Consider the following 13,662-nt stretch of genomic DNA (forward strand, 5'->3'; position numbering starts at 1 on the left):
CCATGAGTCTGGCTCTGCTAGTGATTTCTTCCTGTTTACAGGGAGGTTTCCCCTTCCCATGGTTGCAAAGTATGCGCTCATTGGGGGTGGCTTGAGGTTTTCTCCAATACTGTAGGAACTTTATCTTACAGTATAGAACACTTTCAGGTGATTATTGTGGTGAGCTGGTACTATATATATATAAACTTGAATTAAATTGAATGCTGTTGTTGTATTATCAATATTAATCAATATTTGTTACATGGATTATCAAAAATCCAGCAAATGCATATTACTTCTTCAGCACTCTGTGTCCTGTGTACTTTCTAGAGAGAAAAATGTTGTAAACAATTGCCAACAATTGATCGCTGTGTTCTTAATTTAGGACTTTGTGTGCTTAACTAACGACTGTTCAGCATTAAAAAAGACACCTTGTGTGCTCATTCAGGCTCGAAATCAGTGTTTTGTAACCAATATTTCCCCCTTTCAGTCCACTTTAATCTTCAGGCACACAACCAAGACCGAATTTGCTGTGATGAGAACTCATTCTGTATGTTTATACAAGTGTCTTTGGTCCATGGAAGTAACTCCTCCCTGGAAGAGTGATGGGAATTAGATAAAAGTACAGGCTATCTGTCAGTATCTCACAGGATGTGAGGAGAAGTTTCCAGAGACACATTTTTCTTCTGTGAACAAGATTTACTGTGAGCTGTCTCAAGAAAGATGTCCTTGCTTTTTAGGAGACCCACACTAACCAGGTTGCTGCTGCTGAAGAACATTAAGCAAAATCAGAGGTCAACCATCTGCAGCAAGCCACCCAAGGAAAAGATTGGGCCAGTGGTAGGACTGACTAACTTTTATTGTACTTGTAATTGAACAGGCAGACATCCTTGAATATCTACACTGTATAATGTCCTGCAACAAAAGCAAGAACTGCAGTAATATTTTTCCTGTACTGAATGGATGCTAAACCACAAGTAATGCCATTTTAGGGACTATGGTGGCATAAAAATGCAAACAATATAAAATAGTCAGTCATTGGAAGTCAATGTCTGTGATGGTTCAAATGCCCTTAATGCGAAGAATTCAAGCGAACTGCATTCCCCAGTCTGCAGAGTGGAAGAGATGTTTTATTCATTTGTTATTTATAAGTCTGCTCTGGCCTCTGTAAAGGGATCCTATGATGGAACTGCAGCATAGCAGGAAGTGTTTATGCCACTATAAATCTGTTGATCTGTCCTAAGGGACATCCATAGGGGCTTTTACAAAGCTCATCCCAGGTTAGGAATACCATGGTGGAGAGGTACAGAGAGAATATTATGGCAGGAAAATATAAGTGGGTGGTGGCGGTGAAGTTATATCACGCAGTGAGTCACTAAGACTGGGACCCTCTGTCGTGTTCATTGGCTTAGTCCTTTCTGTTCAACTTAACATATGAAAGAAGATATTTGAGAGCTCAAACACTAACACTGCATTGAATGTGTATTATAACCTTTCATGTAGATTACATTTGCAGTGTCTGTGAATAAAACACTCATGGTTATATTTTATTGGACTTTCTTACAGCAGTCTACCTTTGCCTTATGCGTGTTTGCTGTGACTCTCCTGGCCCCGGCTGGTTGGATCATGCATCATATCCCAGAATATCGAAGACAAGGCCAGAATACCTCAACATGATTGATTTCTACAGGAACTCTGCAGACAGACACCCAAGCAATGTCACTGTGTGAACCTCTCTCCACTGTGTAAAATCTCGTGAAAAAAAGTAAAACCTTTGTTAAATCTGAAGTCTGACTGAGCTATTTTCCTATATAAACAGTTACATATGATAACTATTGTGTATTTTATTTCTGAGATTATTGACTGTTTTGAGGGTGATATATAAAAAAAAGACAACATTTTTGCTTTAACACACTTTGAGGATATCATTTTCATCAGTTAGGAGTATAGACAAAATTCTTGGCAGAAACCATGATGGGAAGGGTCTGTCAGGACCTCAGACCGTAGGGTCTGTTTATCGTTCACTCCTGCATCTACTAGCGGAAGTGCCGCTTAAATGAGAAATGCTGCATTTAGACACAGGCTTAAGTATTCATACACATGCACATTTATAGCTCGAAAGTGTTATTGGATAACAATGTACTCTTTAAAGCGCCCAGCTGATAGTGGAGATTAATATTAATATTACTAAATATCAGTATAAAAATATTAGGACACGCTGCCAATCCACGGTGGCCAATATGCTGTATTTATATAAAATAGGGGAAAGAAAACCCACGATGTTTTCTCAAGGACATGTTTAAGAAGGTGTGACAACCATCTGTTGCATGTTTAGCATTTCATGCATTACAAATACACACATGTAAAGCATCACTGAGGCAAATAAGCGGAGGTGCTTAGTATTTCCCTCCTATAATCAGCTCAAACAGGGTTGTCGGAATTCTTGAATGACAATTTGTCAAAGCCGGATCAGTCCATTTGGAAAGGTGTGGTGTGTCACATATATGTCACCACCCATCTCTGCAACGAGAGAGCAAAATCCCCACCACCACCTCAAAAAACATATATAAAAACGATTTACAAAACAAGCCCTCCCTTTATTTCCGTTCAAAGATCGCAAAAGCGACCGAAGCACAGCTAAAACACCACAGCGTATAAATCCGTCGTGCAAAGTGGTACAATCAAGACGAGCCTGGGCTGCAAGGGGGCATAGTCACTTTTTCACGACTGAGGGAAACACAACGCCGGGAAGGGAAAAACCTATCAAAACAACTGACAGTCTGGGTTTTATGTTTCCCCAAGTGTCTGCGAAATGTCTACGAAGGCAGAGCAGTGTAAGTACGGCTGTGTGTATCCGTGCGTGCGTGTTTCTGTTTTGTCTTGTGAGGGGGCTGGAAACTGATTTTTTTTTTTTTTTTTGGTTTAACCAAGAAAGCGAACAAGGGGAGCTGTCCTTGGTGATGAAACCGCGGTTGCCAAGGCAGGTTGCAACACGTCCTCTCACTGCAGAGGATGGCTGGAGGTCTCAGTGCACACAGAGAGCCACTGAATCACCCTCTGTTTCTCTGCATGTTGATGGAACAATTCCATGTCCGAATCGCTCTGTGGTCCGATTTATTTATTTCTATTTTATTTGATTTTGATTGACGTGGCTGGCTGAGGCGCGTGGGAAAAGCGAAGTGTAATGTTGGTCTCAAGGTCGACCTGACAGGCTACTGAACAATATGGTGGCTTCATATTGATCAATCGTGGGGTCTGATCACACTATATTGACGTCTGTTGTTCATTCCACTTCGCTGGTTGTGAACAGGTGGACACCAGCCGCTGTCTTCTGTTTTTCTATTTTTTTTTATTTTTTATTTTACCGTAAACAATAGATAAAAGACGGGGTCAAACTCAGTGTTAGGGGTTCCCAGCCCCATCAGCTGGTTAAAAGTTGGGTGTTGCTCCTGTTGTTTGGTAGACAGTAAGTGAGGGAATGAACAGAAAACGCTGAATCTGCTGTTGTGACTAACATATTATATATATATATAACAATATTATTAAAAGGTTGAAAAATATTTTAAAAAAAAAGTCCTATCTTTCCGAGGAGGTTTAATTTTATGATGAACCGGAAAGATGCTGTGCTTCAGTATTTATCGCAGCACATGCTTTGACCAGACAATCCTCCAAGCCTGCAGCTGTTATTTTTATTTTGGGGTTTGTCATTTACAGGTCAGGAAGGAAGCTAAACATTCCTGCCTAAAGTCACAGAAAATGGGTCAGCGATCACCCACTTCAACATATTTGAACTCCTAACAACAAACAGCACAGTCATATCTGAACCTACAGAGATTACTTCAATATAGTGCAGCCAGCTGGGCTCATTACAGAAATGTTCCTCTGTGTTGCTTCTTAAGCCCCCTTTCGTGTTCGCTATAACCACATTTTCCCAGCTTGTCTTGGGACTTGAACTGGCAACCTTTCGTGTGTGAGCTTGTTTCTGTAAGCAGTAGGTTACTGCCTCCTCTAGGGCTTCCTGTGACCTGCTGCTATGACAAAAAAGGTCACCCGGTGAAGGCCAGAGAACCATGGGAAAACAGACTTTTTGTTTAACTTCATAGCTGAAGGATTCATGTTAAATGCTACCTAACAGCTTGTTCAGTTACATGATATATGGCTTTGCTGTCGTGCATCATATCTCACTAGTGTTGATTTGCTTGTTGCTCTGCTCTTTATTTTGTCCAGTTGCCTCTAAGATACGATACTTGCAAGAGTATCACAACCGTGTGCAACACAATATTTACCCAGTGCCCTCCGGAACAGACATTGCAAACACACTGAAATACTTTTCCCAAACCCTGCTCAGGTAAGTACCCTGCTCTGGAGCCACCAGGTGAAGTAAAGATTGTAGAATGTTTGATATTAGCTTCCTTCACAATCAGATGAGATTAATTACAGCAGGTCGCTCTGACACACTTTCTCAAAGGCATGACAGTGACACAATTCAATGTCTCGTATCAATTCATAATGTCAGCAAGAAGTTAGGGAAGTGGCCATCATGGCAGATGTTGCCTCGCCTCTTCTGCTCTGAAAGATACAGACTGTAGCAGATTTCCTGTGTAATTATGGTGTCGTCTTTTTAAGGCAGCTGCGGAGATAGATGGCTCAGTGATGTTTATTGATTCAGTGGTCGGTTGCTAGATGAACGCTTTCCTGAGGCGGTTTGCTGTGTCCTTCCCAGAGGGCCTGGAGTTCAGCTCCTCCGGCTATGCAGTTGCAGGGTCAGCCTGCTCTCTTGGGTGCTGTGAAGGGAACAGCCTGTTATTTCCTCTTCCAGCATAGGTCAAGTAGGCAGCCATTTTGAACACGTCTAATTTAATAGAGCACTATTTCCTCTTTTTTTTTCCCTCTCTGTCCAGTTGGAGCTTCATTTTTCCAGACATGCTCTGCAGAGATAGGATATTTCTTGTGGTTCCAGTATTACTACCCGCCAGCTTCAGTGAGAACAGAGGCACTGTCTTTTCTTATTAGCTAATTTATATAAAAAAAAATGGTGGGCCTCACTTCTATCATTATTATCAGCTTAGGGTGCAATCTATTTGAGATTGGCTGCTGGCCTCAATTCTACACAACTCCTCAGCCATCCATAAGGATTATTCCTCTGCCGTGGTGCTCACAGAGTATCCTGGATACTCCATACTTTGCTGAAGGGCTGTCCTGAACCAGTCACTGGGGTGTTTCAAATGTAGCCTCTCAGGGCACAGATTGAGCGTGACAGGGGTGGCAACTCTGGGAATGGGCATTAACTCGAGTGACGATTGTGCCTCTGCGGGGCAGTATCAAGCGAGCGAGAAAAGAGTCACTCAATATGATGCCACTGTTAACGGTTCTTTGATATTTTCCCGAAGCACAGTCTCTTAGCCTCAGATATGCAGAACAAAATCACTCTGCCCACCATTAGAGGAGTCTGGATTCCTCAGCGGGGACTCCAGGATTATCCATACACCTGTGCCTTCTGAAGCCCGGGGTGAAGAAATAGAAGAAAAAATCAAAAGGGAGAGAGAGTGGGAAAGTGGGAGTAGCGAGCCTTGAGAAGTGGAGCAGGCGTGTGTCATCTTCGCAGAAAAGAAATAGCCAAAGGAGGAGGTTGTTGATTCATGCACAAATTTCAGGTCAGCTAGAGGGTTACGTTATCTCTTTACCATCAAGTTTTATACGCGTTCTTAAAGATGAGGCACGGCTTCGTCAGACTGAGCTCTCTGTATCAGTGAGCACTGACGTTGCAACAGACTGTTTAGCCATTATTTCAGACACAGCACAGTTGTTTCACTTCACACACCTGTCAACATGTTAATGCAGGAAACATGTGCTTTGAGTAACTGATACACACATGTAGTCCATGATTTTGCAACGACAGCGCAGGGTTTGACAGTAAATGTATGTCATGTGTCCGTATCAGTGCATTTCTACATGTGTTTTATGTGTCGTTTGTAATTTTCTCGTGTCGTTTTGTGTGTATGTGTGCACATATGCGTGTGTCTTTGCGTGTATATGTTCAGTGTGCGCGCGTGTGTGTGTGAGCGCGTCTGATGTTTATGTCTATGTTCATTGTTCAAATTAATGATGTTTTCTATATGAAATATGGGCAGTGAAAAAGTCATACTCTGAGATACAGTCTTGTCGTTGTCTATAAGTCCTGTTTGAGTTTATGCTGTATAATAACACAGCTTTGATTACATAGTTTAATGAATCTACGCTGACTTAAATCCTACAGAGTATAACTTTGAGGGGATCAGTCACATGATGGTACCTTATACTGTTCTTATGCCATGTTAAAAATCTGAGAAAAAAAAAAGAAATCCCCTTTCTCACTTGCCATGTAACTCCAAATGCTGCAACTCTACTTTTTGAGTGACCTTTTAAAAAAAAAGAAGCCAAAAAAAAAAGCAATACATCAACATTTATAATCTGGGCTCTCATGGTAAATCCCAATCATTTGCCTGATAGAACAGCTTAGCTCTTTAATAATGTGCAGTAAAAAAAAGAAAGAAAAAAAAAGAAAAAAAAAGAGCAATGCTCTCTGGCCCTCCCCCTCCTCCCTCCTCCACCCTAGACGCTCCACACTCAACCCGACTAGTTTTTGCTTTTGTTTTTTTGTTTTTCTCCTCTTTTAAAATCGAATATGTCCACCACCTTTCCCCAGGGGACAGCAAACACAATTGTCCATCCTGCATTAGCTCACAAACATAATGCTACCAGTCATCTCCCCCGATACAACCTATTCCTTTGTCATTATAGTTTCTCCTCTACTGTAGATTAGTTGTTACATTTATTTTAGAAACCTGAATCCATATGCCTGTTGGATCTCATTATTTCTCCTGATGATACTGGTACAGTATCATAATGTATGCATACAGACATTATTTCTCTGGTGCAATAAACATGTGCTGTGACCTAAGAGCACTTGATCTAACCTCACACACATGTTTATTACTGGCTGAAGCATGTTTCAAAAGTGTCACCTCTGTATTTTCCCGAACCAATTTGGTGTCACTCCCATCCTTGACAGCCCCACTAAAGACAAGGAAATTTCATTTGGAAAATATACTGTTATGGCTCATTGGCCTTTTTTTTTTGCATGGTAGCCACTGACCTTGCCGATTGGAAGATGGCAGCCATCGAGGGACAGCCGTTTGAGCTGTCCCTTTTTGGAGAAGTATGGGGTTGCCACTGAAAACATGCCATTTTTTATATTTTTGCTCCTTGTCACCAGATACGCATGAGATGCAGTGATCATTGCAGTTTGTGCTCATGTTTTTTTTGTTTGTTTTCCAAGTGCAAAGATAGACAAAACGAGATAAATTCAATTAAAGTCACACGGAACAGACAGCGCAGGGAAAAATTGCCCGTGCCTGCAGTTATACAGTTAAATAGTGAGACACTGCATCCTATGTGGGGTTTATCTGGGTTTGTTTTTTTCTATTTACGCTGTCTCTGTAGTGCCATTTCAATGTAATGTGCTGTTTTTTTGTGTCTTTGTTGTCTCTTTTTTTCCCTTGTTCCCCTCTCCTACCTTCCCTCCCCTCCCCTCCCGCCCCGGAGCAGCATTCTGTCCCGCACAGGCAGGAAGGAGAACCAGGAAGCTTCCAATTTGGCCGTGCCCATGACCATGTGTCTTTTTCCTGTGCCATTCCCACTCACCCCATCTCTAAGACCACAAGTCAGTTCCATCAACCCTACAGTTACTCGCTCCCTCCTTTACAGCGTTCTGCGCGATGCCCCGTCAGACCGCGGGGGGCAGGGGCAGCAGAGTCGGGACGCTCAGCTCTCAGAGTACCCCTCTCTGGACTATCAGGGCCTCTATGTGACCCTCGTGACCCTGCTTGACCTCGTGCCCCTGCTGCAGCACGGTCAGCATGGTGAGTCAAGGCCCAGTGCACCACTGTTTGTCATCATCATCCCCGAACCGTCTGGCCTGCATGAAGCCACTGCTGCTTTTTTGGCCTCTTTTGTAACGGGAGGAGAGAAGTCCTGCTGAGGATCTTGAGGGATGCATGGGGTGATTGGGAGCACGCTGGATCCTGTCAACTTAATCGTTCATAAGCCATTGGATACACCAGACATAGGCCTTCTCTTCTGTGTATCATACTTGACTGCATGTTTGTTATGCAAAGTGGGAGAAATGTTTTTACTTATGTTGTCATGTGCAAATATATAAGGGGAAACACACATAGGCAAGTGTAATGCTGTTTTAACACATCACAAACACATTAGAGAATGAGTTACATCCACACAGTTTTTCACAGCCAAGGCTGCATCACAGTCAGTGCTCTTACTTTTCATGAATATTTGACCATTGTTAAAAAACAGACAAACCCTCAAATGCATAAAAAATCATTTGCTTGACTAGATTTCTCTACTTTTCCTGAGGGTAAAGTTTACTTCAGTGGCTTTTAAAGAAGCTCACATTTCCAAGTATTTTTTTTTCAGTTCTACTAATAAATAACTGAAATTTCATGAAATTTTGACATCTGTGGCTGCATACAGTATGCTAATACTGTATGTACAGCTGATTGAAGGAGTGTCTGTGTATCTCTCTTTGTCTTTTTTTGCATTTTCCCTTTCTTCTCAGACCTGGGACAATCCATTTTTTATACGACAACTTGCCTCCTGCCTTTTCTGAACGATGATATTCTCAGCACTTTGCCCTATACTATGATTTCCACTTTAGCCACATTTCCCCCTTTCCTCCACAAAGACATCATTGAATACCTGAGCACCTCTTTCCTTCCCATGGCTATATGTGAGTATGACTTATCACAAGACAGTCATAATGAAACTGCTAAATGATATGTCTAGAAAGACAAGTAAAGGTTTAAGGCTTGCACATTCACTTGTCTCTCAACTATTGTACTGCAACAAACAAAAGAAGTGATCCTTCACATTATTGTTCTTTCCCTTCTTTGCCTGTGTATAGTGGGGTCCAGTAGGAAGGAGGGGGGAGTCCCAGCCTATGTCAATTTGTCTGCCTCATCTATGCTCATGATTGCAATGCAGTACACGTCAAATCCAGGTAAACAATCATATTCAAAGTATTAAGATATCCAAAGGCAACTGTAATAACTGCCTTTTAGTTAATCTGATCTCTGCTTCTTTCTAGTTTATCACTGTCAGCTGCTGGAATGTCTAATGAAGTACAAACAGGAAGTGTGGAAGGTATTTCTCCTTTTAGATACATAATGTAGATTTAAGAGTCTTTTATTTTTATCTGCAGAAATATGAAATGTACTGTGCCTAACAAAAAAGTGGCACTAAATATGAAGCTAACAAGCAGACCGTTCAGCTACATTAGCAAAAAGACTAGAGGCTGGAGAAAACAGTACCCACTAGTACTGAATAGTACTGAAAGAATACAATTACGATTTGCTTATCATGAGAAAAGCTAGCACAGATTTATCCTTGAACCACATCCTGTTTTTTTTACATTCCAGGCCAGCTTTTTAAATTGCTTCTAGTCTTTTCTCTTTGCTAAGCTAATAGCACGTAGCTTCATATTTAACACACAGCTGGTATTGCTGTTGCATTAATATAACACAAACCCCTGCAGCTTAAAATAAATGAAAAGCTAAAAGATGAAGGCTGGGCTCCTCTACATAAGCTGCCTTTATAGGTTAAAAGTATCTCTGCTGGTAGTGGTATCAGCAATACTGGCCTTTATTTACTTGGTATCTCATTGATATCATAATTTGCAGCATTACACACCCCTGCTTGCTCCTGAATACGTTGCCTACTGGTTACTGTTTTTTACATTTTACTTTAAATTTAGATTTAGTCTTTACTATTTTACTTTGTCTGCATTCATATTCAAATGTACCTAAATATACCAGCACTTTCATGTACATATGATGTTTATCTTGTATGCAGGATCTGCTTTATGTCATATCCTATGGCCCATCCCAAGTTAAACCTCCAGCTGTGCAGATGCTGTTTCATTACTGGCCGAACCTGAAGCCACCAGGAGCCATCAGTGAATACAGAGGACTGCAGTACACAGGTCAGATTCTCTTTATGCCACATCTACTTCTTTACCAGACTTTAGACTTATCAAAGTGGTCACCTGTCAATTGTTTTTCTTATTTCTCTCTCTCTTCCATTTCCTGGTTCAGCCTGGAATCCCATCCACTGTCAACATATCGAATGCCACAATGCCATCAATAAACCTGCTGTTAAGGTGACTGCAATCTCAAAAATCATTAAAGCTTAAATATTTTATGCTTCTGGGATGCATAAATAGATAGTCTTCCCTTGAGAAATGAATGGGGTAAGCATAGGGGAAGGTCTTATATGGCCTTGCTTAGATTGCCATGTCCGATTCTAAGCTACTTTATATCAGCGATTGGTGCTGCTCTGCTTTGTCAGCCTTTACTCAGCTGTGCACAAACGGACAGAGTAGGAACAGGCGGGTAGAAAGGGGGTGGATTTCAATTACCAGAAGCAAAGAAGGGGGTATGGTGGGGGAAGGGGGGCTTTAATTGAAAGCGGTGACCCCATGCAGCCCTTGAGGATAGGGTGGCATCGAGTAAGCACAGTGAATTACAGTGCACCATCTGAACATTGAGGCCACGAGCACTGGCGTTTAGCACAGGGCCAGGCACAGGTTGCAAGACAGTGGAGCAGCATATGCACGCAGCCATCCACACAGAGGCGTGGGGACACAGGTAAAGGCGTCACATGATTTGTTGGGTGAGAGAGTAGCCTAGATATGTGACAGGGACACGTGGAAAATGTGAACTTCTTAAATTTACATCATATGTTATAAAATCGCTGTGCTTATAATTGACAAAATGCACTGGCCAGTTCATTAGGTGTACCTGTTAACAGCCAATCACATGGCAGCATCAACATTTATCTAGACACCTACTGAAGTTCAAACTGAGCATCAGAATGGGGAAAAAAAAGCGATTTGACTTTAATGTGGTTGTTGGTGTCAGACAGGTTGGTCTGCGTATCTCAGAAATTGCTTGTCTTCTTGCGTTTGCCTACACATGCGTCTCTCAGGTTTACAGAGAGTGGCCTGAAAAAAGAGAAAATGTGTGAAAATGCTTTGTTGATGTTAGAGGTCAGAGAAGTGCAACTACAGTCAGTGAAGATGGGATACAGTAGCAGAAGACCACACTGGATGTTCTTCCTGTCAGCTAAGAACAGGAAACTGAGACTACAATTCACCAAAATTGGATAACAGAAGATACCTGGTTGAGGAGCCTTCATTTTGCTGCTACATTCAGATGCTACGGTTAGAATACTTAGGTTAGAAGACTTATTTCAACAGCTCAGGCTGCAGGTGGTGGCACGCTTTGGGCCCGCTTAGTAACAACTGAGCATCGTTTGAATGCCAAGGTATACCTAACAAAGTGGTCAATGTGTGTAAAGTGTAAGTGTCCTATTATTTAGCTATTTGGAACCTAAGAAAACCTCATTACTTTTACTGTATTTCATCTTGGTTGCAAATAAAACATTGAATATAATGTGTTAATTTTTCAAATATCACCTCCATTATCTCAGACTAACTTTATTACTTTTGCAGATGTGTATAGATCCTACTCTTTCTGTGGCCTTGGGAGACAAGCCCCCTCCTCTTTATATATGTGAAGAGTGCAGCCAGAGGATAGCAGGGTACGCATCTGTTTCACCTCTTTCCTCCATCCCTCAATCCTCCCCCTCCTTGAGTGGGATGCTATTGCAAACAAACATCACCTACCGCCTCCCTCATTATTCCTCTTTGTAACCCAGGGGAAACACATTGGCATGGTTACATAATTCCCTTGTGCCAATAATGAGATCATCATTACAAAAAAGCACATCCACTTGTCTCTCTTTTTTTTTTTAGCGCAGAGACTATTATAATAAAATTGGCTTTTCAGGGTTTTTTTGTTATTGAGAAGATATTTTTGTGTTCCAGCTCTGTAAGGAAGCTGATACCGATGTGTATACACCAGTTGGAATGACTGTATTTATATCATACACATAAGTCATGCATTGTTAAATAATTTCTTCGACCTTTCCAGAGATCACGCTGAATGGCTTGTTGATGTACTCCTGCCCCAAGGTGAGCATTTACAGTCAAAAAGGTGCTGAGTAAAGATAAGATACGTATGCACTCTACAATAAAACCTTTATTAGCTGCTATGCGTTGTGTTCCAAGCTGCCATATATTTTATATTGAGGTTCTAATTTCCATGAAAATATAACCAATTTTCAAGACATACGTATGTTTTTTGCAAACAGTTGTATTTCAGTTATGTTTATTTTTCTTGCAGCAGAGATATCTGCCATTTGTCAAAAGAAGGTAAGACATTTACACTGCAGCATAATGACATTAACGGTGCTGTGTACTCTCAGTCATTGCCATTACTTATTAACCTGACTTCCTCACAATAATAAAAGTCTCCACAGCAAACAATACACTGGTAAAACATAGAGGACTTCCCTGACCTGTGAAAACATGAACTTAGATACACTTTATTTGTGATCCATAGTTAGCTCATTTATTTGTGAATCTGAATCTCCCCTGAAGAGTCCATTCACTGAAGCAGCTCAGTAAAGACCTTTCAAAATAACCTGTTGGGGCCTGATCTTTGTTTGCTGTTGCTGAGTGCTTCCTGCTTGTTTCCTGGGTGACACTGGGAAAACTGAGTGCGTGATGATGATCTCAGGTATTCCCGTCAGGTCAGCAGCTGCCTCTCTTTGTCCTCTGAAACAGCTGGCCTCCACCATGGTTTGCCCAGCCGTTTATAATTCACCACCTCCCTTTTGGAGCAGCTTTTGTTCCAATCATTCTCCAACTGAGATTTGTGCTAGCTCTTTCAGTGTTAGCTGAGACATATTACTCATAAATGAGGCATTACTTGTCATTTTAAAATAGCTACTTTTGAGTACATAATGATATCTAAGAGCCGTGATGCGAGAACAACAGTATGAGTATTATCAGAGTAGCATTTTTTTGTTGTTCAAAGCAACATGGATGAATAAGAGCACTCACCATCTGAGGCCAGATATGTTAATTTGATAGGGAGCAATTCATGCCTCTAATGGCACAAGATTAGAGACTGATCAGATTAGGGTGGCTCTCTAGTGCCATGCTTTTTATTTTTAGAAACCTGAGACACCGCGGGGACACATAAAGACTTGTTCTATTGCTTTAGATGTGGACAGATCCTTGTATCTTCGGAGAGAGTGATATTCATTATCAGAGTTGCCTTTGAGCCCTGAGAGATGTTTATTTTTAGACGATTGTCATCAGGCGTTATTGGAAGTGTTTTTTTTATTTTTCTATTATACAAGAATAGAAACAAACTGATTTCTCTTCCCTCTGCTCCCCCCCTTGTTTCTTGGCTTCAAACTGCAGAACTGTAGCTCTCATGTTAGAAGGGCTGTGGTCACCTGCTTTTCAGCCGGCTGCTGCGGGCGACATGGCAACCGGCCTGTCCGCTACTGCAAGCGTTGCCATGTCAACCACCACAGCAGCGAGGTGGGGGCTGCGGCGGAGACCCATCTGTACCAGACCTCGCCCCCTCCCATCAACACCCGTGAGTGCGGAGCAGAGGAGCTAGTGTGCACCGTGGAAGCCGTTATCAGGTACATGCACGGTGTTACAGAGCATATAGTTGTGACTCTGTGAAGCACACTTCAAGACAAATATAA

At 41.7% G+C, this 13,662-nt stretch overlaps 2 protein-coding genes across 9 annotated transcripts in view; both read left to right on the plus strand.

Annotated features, from left to right (window-relative positions):
- The first annotated feature begins 619 nt into the window (after positions 1-619).
- Positions 620-1,780, plus strand: LOC143414062 (cytochrome c oxidase subunit 8A, mitochondrial). Its single transcript, XM_076877702.1, has 2 exons — positions 620-819; positions 1,546-1,780. Exons 1-2 carry the CDS (start codon positions 703-705, stop codon positions 1,654-1,656), a joined length of 228 nt encoding a protein of 75 aa, XP_076733817.1. The 5' UTR covers positions 620-702; the 3' UTR covers positions 1,657-1,780.
- A 904-nt stretch (positions 1,781-2,684) lies between these two features.
- Positions 2,685-13,662, plus strand: part of unc79 (unc-79 homolog, NALCN channel complex subunit) — a 32,680-nt gene continuing 21,702 nt past the window's right edge. For 5 of the 8 annotated variants that reach the window (XM_076877485.1, XM_076877487.1, XM_076877488.1 and 2 more), the window contains exons 1-12: positions 2,685-2,813; positions 4,207-4,327; positions 7,567-7,880; positions 8,594-8,764; positions 8,939-9,034; positions 9,122-9,177; positions 9,886-10,015; positions 10,128-10,192; positions 11,546-11,634; positions 12,027-12,067; positions 12,279-12,307; positions 13,367-13,596. In XM_076877485.1, coding sequence (XP_076733600.1) covers positions 2,792-2,813; positions 4,207-4,327; positions 7,567-7,880; positions 8,594-8,764; positions 8,939-9,034; positions 9,122-9,177; positions 9,886-10,015; positions 10,128-10,192; positions 11,546-11,634; positions 12,027-12,067; positions 12,279-12,307; positions 13,367-13,596 — 1,364 coding nt within the window. In that variant the 5' untranslated portion in view covers positions 2,685-2,791. Of the gene's footprint in view, positions 2,814-4,206; positions 4,328-7,566; positions 7,881-8,593; positions 8,765-8,938; positions 9,035-9,121; positions 9,178-9,885; positions 10,016-10,127; positions 10,193-11,545; positions 11,635-12,026; positions 12,068-12,278; positions 12,308-13,366; positions 13,597-13,662 lie in introns of those variants that run through there. The other 3 variants (XM_076877486.1, XM_076877490.1, XM_076877491.1) reach the window with 3 other exon arrangements.

Source organism: Maylandia zebra, linkage group LG19, assembly GCF_041146795.1.
Source record: "Maylandia zebra isolate NMK-2024a linkage group LG19, Mzebra_GT3a, whole genome shotgun sequence".
Classification (NCBI taxonomy): Eukaryota; Metazoa; Chordata; class Actinopteri; order Cichliformes; family Cichlidae; genus Maylandia; species Maylandia zebra.

Coding starts and splice junctions, on each gene's coding strand:
- LOC143414062 (XM_076877702.1), top strand. CDS start 703: ATGTCCTTGCTTTTTAGGAGACCCACACTAACCAGGTTGCTGCTGCTG. Junction 820..1,545: donor AGGAAAAGATTGGGCCAGTG/GTAGGACTGACT, acceptor ACTTTCTTACAG/CAGTCTACCTTTGCCTTATG.